The sequence below is a fragment of the Xylocopa sonorina genome, chromosome 1 (assembly GCF_050948175.1).
Source record: "Xylocopa sonorina isolate GNS202 chromosome 1, iyXylSono1_principal, whole genome shotgun sequence".
In the NCBI taxonomy this organism is placed as follows: Eukaryota; Metazoa; Arthropoda; class Insecta; order Hymenoptera; family Apidae; genus Xylocopa; species Xylocopa sonorina.
Window position 1 is genome coordinate 11,007,159 of NC_135193.1, and position 18,316 is coordinate 11,025,474.

The 18,316-nt window shown below is 50.7% G+C and overlaps 1 protein-coding gene across 10 annotated transcripts in view; it reads left to right on the top strand.

Moving 5' to 3' along the window:
• LOC143430277 (protein abrupt) overlaps positions 1-18,316 on the top strand; it is a 64,329-nt gene that overhangs the window by 27,593 nt on the left and 18,420 nt on the right. For 9 of the 10 annotated variants that reach the window (XM_076906400.1, XM_076906389.1, XM_076906381.1 and 6 more), the window contains exons 4-7: positions 7,201-7,437; positions 7,535-7,741; positions 7,833-7,998; positions 8,183-8,236. In XM_076906400.1, coding sequence (XP_076762515.1) covers positions 7,201-7,437; positions 7,535-7,741; positions 7,833-7,998; positions 8,183-8,236 — 664 coding nt within the window. Of the gene's footprint in view, positions 1-7,200; positions 7,438-7,534; positions 7,742-7,832; positions 7,999-8,182; positions 8,237-9,158; positions 10,712-18,316 lie in introns of those variants that run through there. The other variant, XM_076906429.1, reaches the window with a different exon arrangement.

Genomic DNA, 18,316 nt, shown 5'->3' on the forward strand with positions numbered 1-18,316 from the left:
CAACAAAACGTGGCTTTTTTCGTCGGGTGACATTCGCTCCGCGATCGTTGCAACGTTTTTTTCCAGAATTTTATCCCTGCTCTGTTCGCGACGTTCTATTAGCATTCTTTTATTTACGCTTCTTGAGCATTGACTCGGTCATCCCTCGATTCTTTTTCCCTCGTACGTTGTATTACTCGCTGAAAATACCGAGGTGAATCACCTTGGTGGCAACGGAGTTGTTTCAACTCTCTCTTTCTCATCCGAACGTTCCTCCTTCCGTTCTGTCTCGGATGAACGAAACAAAATTCCCCGATCTCTTCGATCTCGTAGCGATTACTCGCGGTCCTTCGATTCGACGAAATTTACCTGAGTCACTTTCCACGCGGCGTCCACCCGCGATCCTTCTTCCTTGATCGTTGAACCGGTCGCGGTCAATTCACGTTCCAGCCCGATTATTCATTCCCGAACGTTACTCGCGCATTGCATCACCTCCGTTTGTTCGCGGAACACCTGGCCGAGCACACCTTATCGTGGAATCTTATCGAATACGTACACGCTGAATTTAACCGCCGGCGCAGATTAAACCGTTCTTTAATCGACGTCGCGACGACCGCGCGAATAAATCAAAATCTCGGGTACGTGGTTACCCGGCCGCGCGCGATCGAGCGCGGATACCACCGGCGGTATATCAGAAATCCGAGCTACAACGTCGGCTACTTGTTAAATATCATCTTTTTTTTTTCCCGTTGCCGCGCAATAAATCTCAATTTCCGTCACGGAACGCGAAAGAACAGCACCTACACCGGAACGGTGCAAAAGCCGCGAGCGTGAAATGGACGCGTGCACGTATAATTACGCCCGGCGTACACCTACGTCGCGCGGACATCGTGTAACGATCCGTTAATAACGTTACCGTTAACCACGCATTAGCGGTCGCCGTGGCTATTTGCATATCGGATCGGTAATTTCCATCTGACGCCGGCCAGGAGGAACGAGGAGAGGAGAGGAGAGGGCAGAATAGAAGAGAAGAGAAGAGAGAGAGAGAGAGAAACGCGGCCGTACAGTATCCACCGGGTCCGTGCGTGTTCGTATCGTAGGCGATACAAACGCGGCGCGTATTAAGCCCGCGCCCGTCCGCGTACCCCTTGCTGCGGCGGCTCCTACGTGCGCCATTACGGAGAACCCGTGTACCAATGATTTATCCGTCCCGCTCGAATCGGGAACCGTGTCCTCTCTAGCCGAAATGGATACCTACCTACGTACTTACACGTACGCGGCGCGCACACGACCGCCGCGTGAATTTAAAATGCGCGAAGATCGGCCTGGCTGATAGGTGGAAATAACAGTACGTTCCGCTGGTAACTATCAATTACAGGCTTGCTACGGATGCTGCTGTGGGAACGTCGCGGGGATTCTGGCCATTTAAAATATGGATCTCCGATCGATTTTCTTCTTACGAACGAACAGGTTCCCGGGGACGCTTACGGTAATTTCGGTAGTCGCGAACAGAGCCTCTCCTAGTCGGGTCAGGTTTTACGATCCCGAGCATGGAATAAATCGATATCGGAGATTTTACTCCTCCAGTCCAGCGCGTCTCGACACGGATTGCATCCACCTCCGAGTCTCTCTTCATATTTTAAAATATCTTGCCTCCCACCAACCAGCCGGCATATCTAAATATATACATACCACGGTGCTCGTGTCAATTTGCGGGTACACGGAATGCGCGATGCCGCGGCAGATAGAGAGAGAGACGAGGGGAGGGAAAAAGGAGAGGGGAATAGGAAAGGAACGGAAAGCTGGACGAAGACTTTTCTGTGTGTATCCCGGATCTTCTCACGCGCGTATTTAATTTCCATCACGGCTGAACGTCGCCGCCGCCGCCGCCGCTGCCGCCGCTTCGTCGACGTCGCCGAGGCGGTTGTCCGTCCGTGAACGTGCCTCTCTACGCCTTTAATAAACCTCCGTATTCTCGTTTTTCGTTAATGCGGCGTCTGTGCACACGGTGCACTCGCATTACGCTTAATGTCGCACGGCCGCGCGCGCAGAAGTCGCGCACATGCGGCTAGCAAATTATAGCCGGTATATTATTGTGCTGCGTGTGCGTATAACGTGTACGTTTCATCCTCTTTCGACGTCCGTCTCTCTTTTCTTCCTTTTTCCACTACGTCCGTCCTCTTTTACATTTTTTTCTCTCTCTCTCCCTCTCTATTCCTCCTTCTCCGCCCTCTGCTCTCTTTCTTCTTCTCTGCTAACCGCTGCTCTGTTTGCTGTGCGTTTACACCGCTCCTCTCGCTTCCACGACGTGTTCCTTTCTGTTCGCTCTCTTTCCGGTCCCCGCGTGCCCTGCCTGTACAAGCCAAGCGAAATGACGATGGTCGCGCGTGTACCGAGAGACACATTATACCATCGTGTATTTTTATCAACGGAAGTGCGTAGTTGTACGTGCGCGCATTCCTGCACAGGCTGCGCCTGGAAAAGCGACGCAGAAGGAGGAGCGAGCGTGAAACGCGCGCGGCGTCTACACGCCCGTCTATTTCTTCTTGTTCCCGCCATTGTCGCCCAACCGCGCGTCCCTTCGCGTACACACGTTTTACTCGTCGGGCTTCCATCCGTTATTTTCATCGTTCATCTTCGTGCCTCGCAATCCCGTCTGGATTCTTTTTTTTTTTTTTACCAGTTCTTAGAAGTGAACGATAAAACTACGTAATTCGATTAGTCGCGAGAGGCGAAAAAAGGTGGCTAAACGCGTAAGACCAGTCTGGTCCGTGATCGATACGCGAGGCACCCACTCTCGCGGTTTGACTCTTGCCGATTTCCACTGGTGTTAACGGGCGAGGAAAGCTTAAAACATGCGTCAGTAGAATATCAACTACCTAGATAAGCAGATAACGGAGCGGTGTACGAGGACCGCTCCGTTCGTACGACGATGCCCTGCGCGTGTTGGTGGTCGAGAGGCTAACGACGCACGGATACGTTTCGCGAAGCCATGACGGCTGCGCGTTCACTGCATAACCGGATCAGAAACCATGCAATCGTATCTACTTTTCGACTTACGCTTTAGTTGGGGTGCTTCACCTACATGCGATCACGATACAGCCACGACGCGCGATTACGAGCATTTTTTTCAAACGCTCATCGACACGAACAACACCCCCGCCGCGTTCTTCCTCTCATCCACTGTCTTTCAACGAGGGAAGACAATTTCTCTGCTTACACTCGACCCTCGAGAGATTTCACTCGCGCTATCGCTTGTACCAATCGAGAAGATGTACCAATCGAACTCGTACGAAGAAACGACGGAAACGTTTCTCGATTCGGAGTATCTCGAAGCGCGCACCATCGCTAGACCAAGTTAGCGAGACGTTCGCGTTCGAAGGGGCGGAAATTTCGCGCGGGTGGGTATCTCGTAGAGATCGGGAAACGGAGCCGCGCGACCGCGCGTAATTTAAATGACAGCCAGTCCTCGCGGCGATAATTTCTCGAATCTTTCCCGCGTTAATTCTCATCAGCCGGCGTGCTCTACGGATCCGCGTAAACGGCACGATGCGGCGGAGATACCGCGAAACGTGGGAAACCTCTCTCGCCCGGTTTATTACGAGGCTTTTGTAGTCACGCTCGCGGCGTTACGGGCAAAGAAATTTTCTTCGAATAGTTTGCACGGCAAACGGTGCGGCTCGGTACCGCTCCGCACCTATATCACCGGTCGCGACCGCTCACGGCCATAATTTCCTAGCCACCTGTGCTCTGCCGCGCGGAGAGCCGATCACGCTGGAATCCAGAGCGTCCGCTTTCTAAAAACCCGGTAAGTAATGCAACACGCGGGGAAGATCGTACGATCGATTAAACCTGCGTAGATCCGTGGAAGCAGCGAGCGTTTCTTTCTAGTGTTTTTTCTTTTTTCTTTTTTCTTTCTTTTCTTTTTTCTCTCTTTCGATCGGCTCGTGATCGGTCTTGCCCCCGGTAATTGATTAATGGAAATAAAGGGGAACGCGCGGGGACACAATGAAGGCGAGCTGGAAGGAGTAAACGGACTGGGATAGGAATGCGTGTACGGGCATAATATAAGCAATTACTTGAGTCTTCGTTTTTAGATCGTGGATACCGATACCGGGCCCACGGAGTAACTTGATGCGTTTTTAACGAGAATAAAATGGTAGTAAGATAGCATAATAATTAATTGTTCGGTTATCTCGAATTTTATGCCCGTTCTTACGCCCGTCCGCCGCCCGCGAGTATCGTCTTTAATGGATCGGGAATACTTCGTTAATTACATACACAGTTTTTCTTCTATCCGTTGAACTTTAACTTGAAACCTTAATAGCGGGAACGTGTATTATACGGTATTAATATTCAATGGAAATAGCGGAACTTTGCCAGATACATATGTAAGTAGTTGCTCCATACGTGTTTTTTTTTAAAAACGCGACGCGGCGGGATTACGGTTGTGAAAATGATCGATCGGCAACCGCGGCGGTTCGCCGCGCGCGTACGTCCCATTCGATGGCATTCCTTCGCGGGCGAATTCGAGGATGAAAACGGAGGAGCCTCTTTACCTCCTTTTAAATCGCGACCGTCGCGTTTCTACCGCGAACAGAGGCGGGCGACACACGAGGCTCCCGCGGCGCAAAACGAAACGGTGGCTAAACGGCGTTGCATTACGTGGAAGACTCGCCTTTAATCATCCATCGGCTCGCTCGAAGCGTACTTTTCCCCGGTTGTTGACGGAATGCGTGCGCGAAATATAATTCCCCGGCTCGAGACGGCACGTCGCGAGCGTATTATTACGTGTCCGGCATCGACGTGTCTAATTACGTTCGATTCAATTTCGAAATTACGCCTCCTACGGGAATTAAACTCCACCTACGTTAATTTCGCTTCGCGCTCGCGCGTGTACGGAACCGTGCCTGGGTAACGAAATCATCCCTTATTCTCTCTCTGTTTAGACGCGCGAAAGGGGCGCGCGAAAAACGGCCGTAGACTCACTTTCGCGGTTTCCTATTCCCGTTCCGCAAAGGCTGCTTAATTCGTCCGCTCGTCCACGACGCGGGCTGCGTCCGTACAATTAATTATTGACCCGTTTTAATCGCGTTAGATCTAATTAGCGGGGAGAGAGAGAGGGAGTCGGTCTCAAAGTTGTTAATTAAATTGGTTAATGCGATAAAGGAATCCACGGCGGAGTTCTCCGCGTGTTCCCGTTCCCTTCTTGCCTTTTTCGTTCCTCCCCCTCGCATGTCGGCTCGGGTCTCTCGCGTCTTTGTGCGCCGCCCGCGCGGAACTGCACCGCGGACTGCAGTCCCAGGCCCACCCCCTCCTTCACCCCCGCATACTTTCAGCCACGATTATTTCAATTATACACCATGACAGCATCGGGATCCGCAAACATTCACCGTCTGGCGTGCGCGCGTATGGCCGGACGGTTTCGCGGCGAATAACCGACGGTTACGAGAGTAACGGACGGCCGCGCGTTGGCAAATGTTTATACAACCGGGCGCGCTGTATCGTGTAATCCCATTGAGAAGAAGAGGCCGCTATAATAAGAATTTCGATCGAACGCCGGGGCTATCATCGCCCGGTAATTCCGTTACGCGCGTATTCTCGGCGGGCCGCGGTGGAAATTGCCGTGGAATTTCCGACCGTTTCAAAATCACTCCCGGCTAGTAATTAGTTCGAAAATAGTCGGTTCTAATTCCTTCGGCCGCGCGCGCCGTTTATTGGCCGCGTAAGCTGCTCCCCCGTGTTTAAGAAAACTACATCGTGATTCACTCGCTGTCGTGGCCCGCGCGTTTCTGAATCACGTTTGTATTTCAGTCGTAAATTTAATGATTTATCGTACGAGCTTAGTTGCGCTTCATACCGTCGGATTATTCTCGTATCGTCGTCCCCGATCATTTTCTTTTCCCCGGCGTTGAGCTTCTTTCGAGGGATACCTAAACGGTCCTGTTTCACGCGCGCACCTGTCATCTCGCGTCGAAGTTATATCCTGTATTATAAAGTTACTCCAGTTTCGAGATACGAAACGGGCCAAGAATATCCGGGACGAAAATTGTTACGTACCGCGGGCTCGGCTATTCCTTTCGCGCGACAAACTATTTCTAAACCGTGGACGAACGAGAGAAGAGAGAAAATCGGAGCCGATCGAGAGAGCCTCGTGTTTCAACCGGTCGATACGCCGTCGTTGGTCGCTGTTACAAAACCGGGAACGATTATAAGTAGTAGCGCGGGTAAGTCGATAGCGGTGATCGGCAATAATAACCGATTTGTTGGGTTAACCGAGGAAAAGGAGCGGGAAAGATCCGCCAAGCCTGGAAATCGAAATGAAAAACCGAGATATTCTGATCCATGGATCCGATGCGTCGAGCAACAAACGAACTGCGGATCGCGCACTGTTTATCCGCTATAAATAGATCCATCGGTGGCAATGCAATGGTACAATAATAGAACGAAATAGTACACAACGATATACAGCAAATGTTCGCGAACCTGTCACGATAATTCTCTGGCGATCTTGCGGAACGTCGCTGCCCCGACAGCAGCTTCGTCCTGTCCCGTGGAAATAACCGGCGATGGCGTTAGCATCGGGAAGCATCGGCGAATCGTTAATTATAATTAATGCCGGTGCCGATAATGGCGGGCAGCGTGATGGCGCGTATACTGGCCGGGACATAGATCGGGCCGAGAACGCCTCTAACGTGTAAGTGCGCGCTATATACGTCCGTATAAATTTCCATCTTCCATCGGGACGATCGTCCCTGTTATAGGGCTGGCATTTATACGAGTGGTCAATTTGTAGCCTGGCTCGCTGTTGGCCATAAACGACGGTGAAAAAGAAAAGAAAATTAAGGAACGCGGTATGGAAGCGTCCGAGAGGCAGAGGGGATGAGAGATAGCGCGGGTATAGTCCGTGGAGTCGTTAAAAGCTGCGCGAAAGATATCGACGACGTGGATTAAACGTTGCTCGTTATACGTGTCGCGGTTGTAAATCGTCGTTGTAAATCAATTGACCGGCCCCTGGCCCGGGCTGGGACGAACAGGCTGATAAATAGGATTAACTGATTTACATGAACGAGATTCGTCCGCGTGGAATCGATCATAATCAAAGCTCTGGATAAGCGTAATCTCGAATTCATTCCACCTCGCCCCGTGTGACCGTGAGAGAGCACATTCGACTCAACGTGGTTCTACCTTTTTTTTTTTTTTCTCACCTCTTGGTCGCAGGCTAATCCATGCCAGCATCCGATCGTGATACTGAGGGACGTCGCCTCGTCGGACATGGAGTCGTTGCTCCGCTTCATGTACCACGGGGAGGTTCACGTGGGCCAAGAACAGTTGGCCGCGTTTCTGAAGACCGCACAGATGCTTCAGGTGCGGGGGTTGGCCGATGTGAACAGCGGCGCTGCCACGGCAAAGATACCACCCCCGTCGTCGTCCGGTGGCAACAACGGTAGCGCACCGGTAAATACAATTTTTTTTTGTCTTCAACCTTCTCGCTGTTAATACGAATTTTATCGCGTTCAATAGCTGACAATCTTTTTTCCGTGTCCCCGTGTAGGCGACACCGCGTAATCCTTGGCAAGACAATGGCAGGGGAGACTTGAACGAGGGCGCTTTGAGTCCGCCACCAGAGAAGAGACCTAGAAGCTACAGTCCACCGCTTGGTAACCACGTGGAGCCGAAAACGGACCTTCAGGATTCACTTTTGGGCCAGGCTCTGGAAGGAGGACCCACGATACACACGACACCCACCAACAATGTTCAGGTACGGATATATTCCCCGTTTTGAATGGATGAATTTAAGATTCGATTACGAAGATCGGATGAGAGAAGAAGGGTTATCGTTACGGTTGCAGGCGCAGTCCACCGGCGAGGATTCGAACTCCATGTCGGACAACGAGGAGGACATGTCGAACAACGACAGTATTCTGAACTCCGTGAAGACAGAGCCGAGCGACATCTTGAATGATTCTATAGAACACCATCGTAGCACGTTCCCCACGGCGCTTTTGGGAATACCAGGTAATTTGCTCGAAATCGGTCGATCCCTCTCTTTCCCGGATGAATATCGCGTACGTTTAAGAATCTCAATCTGAATCGAAACGAAGCGACGTTTAATTAGATCGATTTGCTCTGTCACCCGTTTTAGCGTTGACGCGCGACGTACCAAAGAATTGTGCGATCATGATCGTAATTGTAATTGCAGGACTAATACCAGGGCCATCCGGGATCCACGCGGCGAATCAGGATCCGAATTACGGTAAGTGATCAGAGCCAACGATTCGATATTCACAGTTTATTACGATTTCGTAGCCCAGACTATAGTATCCTCCCGTCGATTCCCTCAAGACTCTGGTCTCTCGTTGTTGCGTTGAATGCATGGAACTCTCGTACCTCTCACAACCCTGCATCCCCTTGCCCAACTTACCCCCTTCGAAAGAAAAATGAAAAAAGAAAAGGAAAAATGAAAAGAGTAGAAACGGATATGATAACACGGCGAGCAACAACGTATCGCGGAGCTGCGTCTCCGACGGCTCTTCGAGTTCGTTCGCCGGAATCGATATCGATTTTTCACCGGAAAAAAGATCTGCGGTCGCTAGAGACAGAATCGTTAGGGTTGCCATGCTTGACTCTTTTTTTTTTATTTTGTAAACTAGAATTCTTTAAACGACCTTCGCTTACGAAGCTTCGAGGCTAAACGAGAACTAATTGGTTGGTCGGTTGGCGAGATACGAATTCAATCGACCTTTAAAGCTATTTGTGGAAAAATAGAGAGGGTGGAGGTACGGAAATGACGATGAAGAAGGAGAGAAAGTACACACGTTGCCACATTCAACAAACTAGAGAAAAAAAAAAAAATGTAAAACCCGACGAAACAAAATTGATACCTGAAATCTCGAAACAAAAATGTGAGAATAAAAATAAAACCGTATACATAATCGACGATTCGATCGTAGATATTCAGGGAATGAAATAAAAAAAAAACACGGACACACAATAGGGGAGGGAATCAGTGTGACTAGGATGAATAAAAAAAAAAAAAAAATAACGATGTTAAAAGAAAGTAATAATGACAGAACGGAACAGAAAGCGAAGGGCTGTGGGAGGACAAAAAAAAATTGAATAGTGTTTAAGGGATCGTACGAGGTTGGCTGAGGACTGACATTGGCTGGTGGTTCCAGGGCGATGGCAGCCCTCTGGAGGGGACGGTTCAAGCTCGAGTTCCGGTTGGTTGCCTGGAACGTCCTCCACGAGGAACGACCACGCCGGGTCTGGAACTTACCAGAGCGGAGTTTACAGCTCGAAAGGTCAAGATCTGTCGTCGTTGCTCCAGCAGCATCACCATCACCATCACCTCCACGCCACCAGCCAAGCGTCGCAGCAACAGGCCCTAAATGCCCTGAACTCACTGAACTCCCTGAACAGCCTGAATACCGAGCAGCTGACGATGATGCATCAGAAGCTGCAGAATAACCTGCAGTCGTTGCAACAACAGCAACAGCAGCAACAACAACAGCAACAACAACCGACAGCGAGCGCGAAAAACGAGCTGAATCTGATGCTTCAGTCGTGCACCAAGGAGAAGATCCAAGAGAGCATGGTGTTGTTCCATCAACAGACCCAACGTCGGTTCCATCAGCAACCGCACCATCAAACGGACAACGTGAATCAGTCGGGGAAACCGAAGTGTCCGGAGTGCGGTAAAATCTACTCGAACAATTCGAATCTGAAGCAGCACATCGTGAACGTGCACACGGTTCAAACGGAGTACGTGTCCTGTCACGTGTGCAACAAGCAGTTCAAGACGAAACAGTACCTTCAGATACACCTGTTGTCGATGCACGGCATACGGAAACGGAAGAGTTACCCGTTGTATCAGATGCAAACGCAGATGCAACAGCAACAGTCGTCGGGGCCTCAGGTGTCCGGCGGCCAGCAATCCCAGCAGCAATATCCGGCGCCGGAGAGATGGTCCGAGGACAAACAGTGATCGAAACGCGTGTCCTGCGTATCGTTGACCGATCAAACGGATGATGAGATACGCGTGTTTCACTTGGACGATGTTTAAGGGGTGAAACGAGAAAGAAAAGAGGGTCGATGAGAGTGGATGCTGGTAATCTGTACAGAGTTGACCCTGAGAAGAACGAATAGTAGGGAGAGAATTGAGAGAGAGAGAGAGAGAGAGAGAGAGAGAGGGAGAGAGAGTAGTTCGAAATTGTTCGAAAATAACGCAACTGTGACCTCGCAATAATGCTCGTAGTAAATGTACATAATGATTGTAAAACTGTATAGGGAAGTACGTGTTCGCTCCACCCCGTATAGAAAATTCGTTAGACAGTCGACTTCTTTCTCGCGTTTAGTTCTCTTTTCATAGTTAGAATAAAAGGACGGAGGTGGCGAAAGGCAAGAGAGAAAAGTGAAAAAGGGTGCTGATACGAGGATTGGCCGACCTATTTTCGTATTGTGCCGCAGTGCGCAGCCAATCCTTCGAGGCAGCGATAAGTAAGCCGTCGCGATTGGCCAACAGAGAGACGGACTTCTTGAAATTCTCGCCGGAATTCTTATCGGCGTAAATAGCGCCGGAGCGAGAAAGAGGGATGCGCCGTTTCACGAGAAGCTAGTCATTCACGGGAAAACGTCGATAGGGGCAGTATTCACCCCTTTTGAGGATTCGCGGTCTTTAAGGAGAACCGAGAGCGCGCGGGGGTTTCTAAAGAAATAGGTGATCCGGTGGAAATAACCGTTCTAATGAAACCAAATCTCTTCCTGAATATCGCTTTCTTCCTTTTCTTTCTCTCGTTCCTCTATTTTCCTTCTTCTTCTCTTTTTGTTATTATTTTCTTTTTCCTTTAACGCATCGCATTTTTTCCCTTTCATCGTCGATAAAATTCTTTCATCCTCGTCAGAGTGCAATTGGATTGACCCAATTACAAACGGCGCGGTGTCTTTTTAGGAAAAAGTGGGACGAATTATTTCTGGCGGCGGCGTTGAAACGGACCGAATTTAGAGCGCGATATTCTGTTGTCTCCTAGGATATCTTTGTACAGGGTGCTTTTGAAATATTGACACGCGCGGCTAAAACCGGTAGCCAGAAATGCGCCGGCGTTCCGTTTGCTCTCTGTGCCGTCTTGACGCGAGGCGTTTCGCCCGCGATCATATGGAAATGGTGTGTCCGTGTGTACATTTCCAAGCGCATACGTGCATTCGGCATTCGTACACACACACATACACGTCCAATGCCCGCGCACGTTTAGGCTCACGGAATTACGAGGCAGAAAGAGATAGACTGGCTTGTATTGATCTCGAGGATTCAACAAACAGCACCTAGTGCCTCCCGCTCCTTCCTCTCTAACTTTACCTTACTCTTCCACCCTCGACCTCACCTCGCTCCTCCGCCTCCCGCTTCGTTTTCCACCTATTCCATAGGATTCGACTCGTCTCTTGGTTAGAGAGTTTGACGAGGGCCCGAGAAAACTCACCGTCGCGAGACGATAGCTTCTTCTCGAGCTAGCTTCTTTGCAGACATTTCCCTTTACTTTCTTTAAGCTGACTTAGATCCTCGGCTAATAAGCATCAGCGAGGTGAAATCGCGTCAGACGCGCGCTTAAAAAACCAACTCCAACTCCGATTATTTTCGGATCGACTGTATTCGGAACGAATAGAGCGTACTTCGTTACACGCGACACCTTTATCTACCCGCGTCTTCAATTGTCCGCTGGTTAATGGCGCGCGCGTCAGTGTCATGCCGTCGGATCCGAGTTTTTCGAGGGTGAACAGAAGAAAGTTGCACGAGGCACGCGATACCCGGCCCTAGTGAGCGCGGACCACGCGATGCCAGCACACGATCAGCCTATCACCCTCATTGCGAACCCCTGGCAAAACAAACCCTGCCGGCTTATCCAATTCCACGGCATTTCCACGAATCTCTTCCATCTCCTGCCCGTGTTACCCAACCCCTCGCGCTCGTACTACGGACGTAAACGGGGGTGGGGACTCGCATTTGTTCCCAGCCACCACCCCCATTCCATCCTTCCATCCTTCTCCCCTCGTTCTAACCCTTCCTCGTCCCCCGTCGTTCCTTTTTTGCCCGCGCTAACGCCGTTTTTACCTCCGCTCCGCAATCCCTGCCATTCAACCAGTCGCTCGGATCCTCGTCGTGTTCTTATTTCTTGGCGTGAAACTGCGTCACCTTTGAGAGCTGGCGCCCACCGTGCTCTAAAAGCACTCGCCGCTTTCGTTTCACCGGCAGGACGAGGAAATAGTTCTACTTCCTGCTGTCGACGAAGACGACCGCCCCGGTTTCGTATGATTTTCTTCGGTTTTTTCTCTGTTTTCGTCCCGAGAAGAATTTCTGTCCCTTTTTTCTTCCTGCGCTCTTAACGGGGATATTTTTTTGCCTCGCAGCGGAGTGCAATTAATTGTTCCAGATTTTGGGAACGTGGGTGGTCCGAGGGCGGAGTCTCGAAAGTTTTCGACAACTTCTGCTTCTGCTCGATGGGTTTTTTAGGATGATCTAGGAGTAGTTAAAGTTACAGTTTCCGGACCAGTGGCTCGTGTCACCGGATCATTATTCCGAAATGAATCTCAGTCTAAGATCGTGGACGCAGTTTCTTCCGATAAAAGCTTGAAAAACATCTGGAAAGATCGTCTAGGGATGCTATTTCGGTCTTTTCCGAGGAATCACAGCACAGTGGGAAAATCGACTTTCGATTCGGTCCTCCCTGCAGATTAAAGTCATCTATCACCCGGGTTCGACCCGGATAACTGTCGTTCGTTTCAGTCCCACCCAGATTCTTATCAATCTAACCAGTTTGCTTGATAAGACCGCGCGTCCTCCGCCATTTCTAATCGTATACGCAATACCCGTTGACCTCTACTCGCGTCGAATTCAGAGAATGATGACTTCGATGAAAAGAAGCCGCGAGGAAAGTGTAAAATCGCTCGCAAAATAAAATGAGACGCGCGTCACGTAGTCGAGCGAGTTCGCGGTAGGCAACTTTCCTGTTCTTCGTTTCCAAACTGTGTTGTGTCACACATAACTTCTTCCTCCATCCACCCTCGCTCTACTCGGAATACAGATTCCTCCATGGGCTAAGAACAAAGAGTGACATTAAAAGTTCTGAGGAAGAAAGTCGGGCAAATATTGTACGGAGGCATGATCGATTGCGTTCCATAGGAAAAATGTAATCTGGCTCGGGGTGAGTGGCTAGAGAGAAAGGGGCAAAGTCGAAAGACAAAGAGACGGAAGAACGGGAAATGAGATAGGATATAAGGATATTGTGGCCCACTTTGGCGGCGACGATCAGATATTCGGAGGCTTTAGGGTTGGCGGAAGAACGATGGCTACTCATAGTGGGCTGGGTGAATCGGCGGTAGAATAAAAATGGGATCTCGCGCGATAAGAGAGACGTACACTGTCGAGCTGAAACGTTTGCTCTTTGGATTTCCGCGCCAACCACCTTCCGCCCACCCCGTTACAACGTGGTTGCCTATTTTTTTCTCTTCGCCGCTCTTTTTTTTCTCTTGCCAAAGTCCACCTTATCCGAATTTCCCGTTGGTCCTTCCACTTTCTTGTCTCCTTAATGTCCTCGCATTTACCCTCGTGACATCCACGTGTTGGCAGCGCGCGCGCGAGAGAAAAGGGGGAAGGGTCGACCCGAAGGGCGGTTCATCCTATATTGCGCCGTCCGGGCAAACGGCAATTGCAATTCCCTTTTGGAATCCGTCGCATTAGTCACCTGTCCGAACGTTCTCAATCGTTACATTCCTACCGGGTTCATTTGTTACTTTTTTCGCGTCGTTATCCAAGTCTCGTCACGCTGTTGTCGTTGACGAGAGCAACGGAAGCGAGAAGGATTGCGCGACTCTCTTTCATCCACGACCGCTATCCTGTCAATTACTCGTAAAGTAAAAATCATTCATACGGTGGAACTATTTTCGAGTATTACGTAGGCGAATAATATCAACAAAACTAGAATGAAAAGACACAAACGCCTCGACAGCGGTGGCAGTCACCATCAATCCAGGAGTTATGTATCGCAGGCGTCGGCTTCCCCGAAATTACGAAAGTTTGGCGCGCCATCAAGAAAAATGACGAACCGAGATCGCGCGCGGCTGGAACGCGTGTGTCACATGGCGGGTAGCTGCTCCTTTTACTATTCCGCTCGTGCACGCTCCCGGTATCGCTTTTATTTTCATCTTATCGATTTCGTTCAGCTGAAACGAAACGGACGACGAGGGATGAATGGCGTGGGTCGTTTGGATTCCGGGAAGATTTTTGTAAGAAACGAACGAAGGCTGCGGCTTAACGGAAATCGGACGTCGTGTTCCGGGTAGTTAATTAAAGAAACTAAATCCGTCGTCCCTCGCTGCGCGAGCAGCTTAATTAAATTGCTCTTTAATTAGACTGCTTTTCATTTAACGCACTCTACGCGTTCGTTAGGAATCTCCAGTTTCTGACAAACATCTCGAACTTCGTGCAGGGCGTTCCAGAATTGTCGATAAAAAAAAATTTGAGCAGTCGATGCCGCGAGTGCTTAGAAATCGCGTACGCCAGACTCGTTTCGCCTGAAGCGTATCGATTGTTCCGCGTCGAACGTGGAGGAACGCTAGAGAATGAGATTGGGTTTCACGGTTGCAGCAACGACGGATGGGGTGGTGGTGCAGCACACTTTAGCAGGAAGATTGATTAAGCTGCCGCAGCCACCGCCGCCCACGCGAGGTATATTAAAGACGTGACCCGACATAAAGGAACTCCCCCTCGTCTTCAGCTACCATCCGTCTCTTTCTCTCTCTCTCTCTCGCCTCATCCACCCCTATCTTCCCTCTGACCACATTGATTTTCCACGCCGCTCTCTATCTTCTTACTTCTTATTTCCGTTCGCTTCCCTTTTCTCGCCGTCAGAGTTTCCTCCTTACTCCTTCTCACGCTCCTTGCTAATTTTCTCTTCCCCGCGGAACCCCCTCCGCGCCCCGCCATCCCCGTTCTTTTTCGCGGGAGTACAAACAAGTATTACGGTCGGAAGGAACTTTCGTTCTTCTCGTCGCTGTTATCGTCCCGGCTCTTCCATCTATCGAACTCGTTGTTTACTTTAGCCGTAAGCTCGATCTAGCACTCACGGGGAGGAAAGAAAGAAAGGCAGAAAGGGTGAGAGAGGGAGAGAGAGAGTGAGAGAAGGGAAGACGAGCAGCAGCCAGAGTTCTCTGGCTCATCGAAAGCTTTGCAAGTTTGATTGAATTCCAACGAGTGGCCGGTATCAGGAAATGAACAAGTTGCGTCGAGGTCCGCTTCCACCGTACCCCTCTTTCTTCCTCCCGCCCTCTTTTTACCCCTGCCGCTGATCCAGCGCGATGTCTGCTAGAAAGCTTTTAGCCTTTCCTATCCGAGTTTCGAAGTTCAGGCTAGAGGCAGGGTTATTTTTGGTTCTCACGTTCGCCGGTAGGGATTAAGGGAGGAGGACGCGAGGGATTACGGAGTTTCGTTATTGCCGTGTTAAATGTTCGTTCCCGTTGTAGTTTCTGAATTAAACGCGGGCCCGGCGTTACAGGTTTTTATTAAAAGCTTCCGCGCGGGCGCGTGCGCGGCTTCAATTTTAAGACCGTCCCGCGGACAGGCGTATTTGAAATTAAAATAGAGGTTGAAATTAAAACGGAGAACGACGGGGTAGGAGGGCGGATCGAGGACGGATGGAACGGTAGAATGGCGGCGCGAGAATAGATATTTTATTCTGGCCGGAATATTTATTTCGAACGGCTCCTTTGTCCCTGACGTTCTATTTTCCAACCCCCTACCCGAGGACGTCTAGCCCGTCTCGGCTCGGTTTTTCCGTCTTCACGTAGATTGCATTTTTCATGAAGATTCCGTTAGGCGTTCCTAACTCAGCTATTCTCACGAATTTTCGACGCTGCGTGGATCCCAAACGGTCCAAGGAGACCAACCATCCACCTTTCTCTGCGACGACTCCTCGTCAATTTTCCGGAAGGTAGCACCCCCGACCGCGTTTCTATCTTCCTCGTCGATGCCTTGTCGTATTGCCACCTAACGCGCCAGCCCATTGTTGCCCTCGGGATAGCCGTTTTCCTTGGAATTCCCGCTGGGAAGAGGGAGACTTTGCGAAAGAGATTCTGTACCGTTTCAAACGGTCACTCGGTTGTCTCACGGTTTTTTCTTCCACAAACTCCGATCTTAAAGCGTATCTTCTACACGTTGGACACGCGTGCGTGATAAAAATCAATTTTCACAGCGATAGAGCGCATTGATCAAAGAAACCAGCAGTGTCGCTCGTAATGATCGCGTGACGCGTTTCACCCCTTTCGATGAAAATTCCCTACAGCCGAGAAGAACGAAGCTCGTATCTCTCTTCCCTCGGAATAAATACGTTCGAATTAATCGACCTTCTTCCGAGGACGGATCCACGGCGACGCAACAAATGTCCTCTAAAAATACGGGATATAAAGAAACGGGAATGGCCGCGCGTTCCAGGCCGAAAGTCGCGCTCGAGCGGCGCGCAAAAGCCATCGGTCGTTTTCATGAAACGAAAGGAGGAGAGAGGGACGAGTTGTGAGAAGGCGAGAGACGGTTACGAGGGCAGCGGCAGAGGATGGAGGGGGTTGAAGTGAGAGACAAAGCGAGACGAGAGAGAAAGATTGGCAGAGAGAGAGAGATAGAGAGAGAGAGAGAGAGAGAGAGAGAGAGCGAGCGAGAGGGTGAGAACGAGAGAGATAGGGGAAGAGAAAGAGAGAGAGAGAGAGAGAGAGAGAAATAGAGAAAGAAAGGGAGAGAGAGGCCGCGCTTCCCCCGAGGGTCCTGGGATCGATCCCTGTGCAATTTCCCGCACATGTCCGCATTGATCTGCCCTCACTTGCCCCCGGCGCCCACCCTTGCCACACTGAACCACCGCTGCTGTCCCCCGCTGACGGCGTCACTGACGCCGCTGCCGACGCCGCCGATCCACCCTTAGCTTCGTCGAGGCTCCTACGATCGTCCAAACACCCGTCTCTCGCATCGTTTGCTGTCCAACGCCGTTCGAACAGCTCGACAGCCTCCCCCGATCTCACCGCCCACAGGTTCAACCCTGTATAGTTTTCCCGCTAATGTGCCTTAGAGAGCGCGTCTTGTCACGCGTCACACGCGATACGCCTCGAGGCGGACACGATTTTTCAATTTGAGGAAAGAGACGTGGCTCCCAACGGTGTGGCGCGTTGGGCTCGAGCCGGGTTTGCTCTTGGTGATTGGCAGGTTCTTCCGCTCTCCCGGGAAGGGGGTTAGCCTCGCGTCGAACGTGTCGCTTTGAAAACCCCTCTGCGCCCTCGCGACTCGGGGTTAATTAAAAGAGCGGCGAAAGGGAGGAATCGCTGGGTTTGTCAGTTCCTGGGTGGATACCACCGAGAACCGCGTGAAACGAGTGGGTAAACGGGAAAGGACAGGAGTTACTCGTCAGCGTCGCGATGCTTTTCGCTTTTTCTCGACCGGCTCTCTCTCTCTCTCTCTCTCTCTCTCTCTCTCTCTGTCTTTCTTTTCTCTTTCCTTTCCTTCGTGAAGCTTCACGGTGAAGTCTCGTAAAAACTTGGCCGACGAGGGGCGTACGCGGTAAACGTGGATGCGCACGAGGGGCCACGAGTTCGTAGGCAACAACGCGGGCCACCTAAATTAAACTTTTTCTCTCCCCCATTCACGGGCGTCCCTCTCTATCCCACGTCGTCCGTTCACCCACCGCCACACCCCCTCCGCCTCCCCATATATCAGCCTGTCATAAACTTAAGCCGTGCCAAGCCGCGTTCGATGTAACCGATCGTTAAAGAAACTTCGCTAACCGGAAACCAGGTGTTCCTTCCGACCGGAATAACCGCTTCGAAGGAACGAGACGGCACGCGGGATAGATAAAGAGCCAGAGGTTATTGATCGGAGCTCCGAAATTGCTCGACTTCACGAAGAAACGTTTTAGTACCGAGCCTACGGAAAACCGTCTGGTTGCGTAGAAAAATTTGCTAATTCTACCCTCAGTCTCGCTCGTGCCGTAGCGCAGTGGAGAGAAGAAATTAGGGGTGGGATTTTAATACCGAGAGGAAAAAAGAGGAAAAGAAACGCCTCCTCCCAGAGAGGTACACGGAAAGAACTCCAGCCTCGAAATAGATATTATCGCCTTGGACGCATTACCGAAGGAATTTTCTGCTGGCTTGAAGCTCGATTGCTCGAGAGCCAAGGAAACGATCCACCCATCCCGTACATCTTTGCGATGGGAAGCCACAGTGACCTTCCTCCCCTGATTAGTTCCCCAGGGAGTCAATGGTCGACATGATTGAAAGGATCCAGGTCTGATTCGTGTCAGAGAGCCGACCA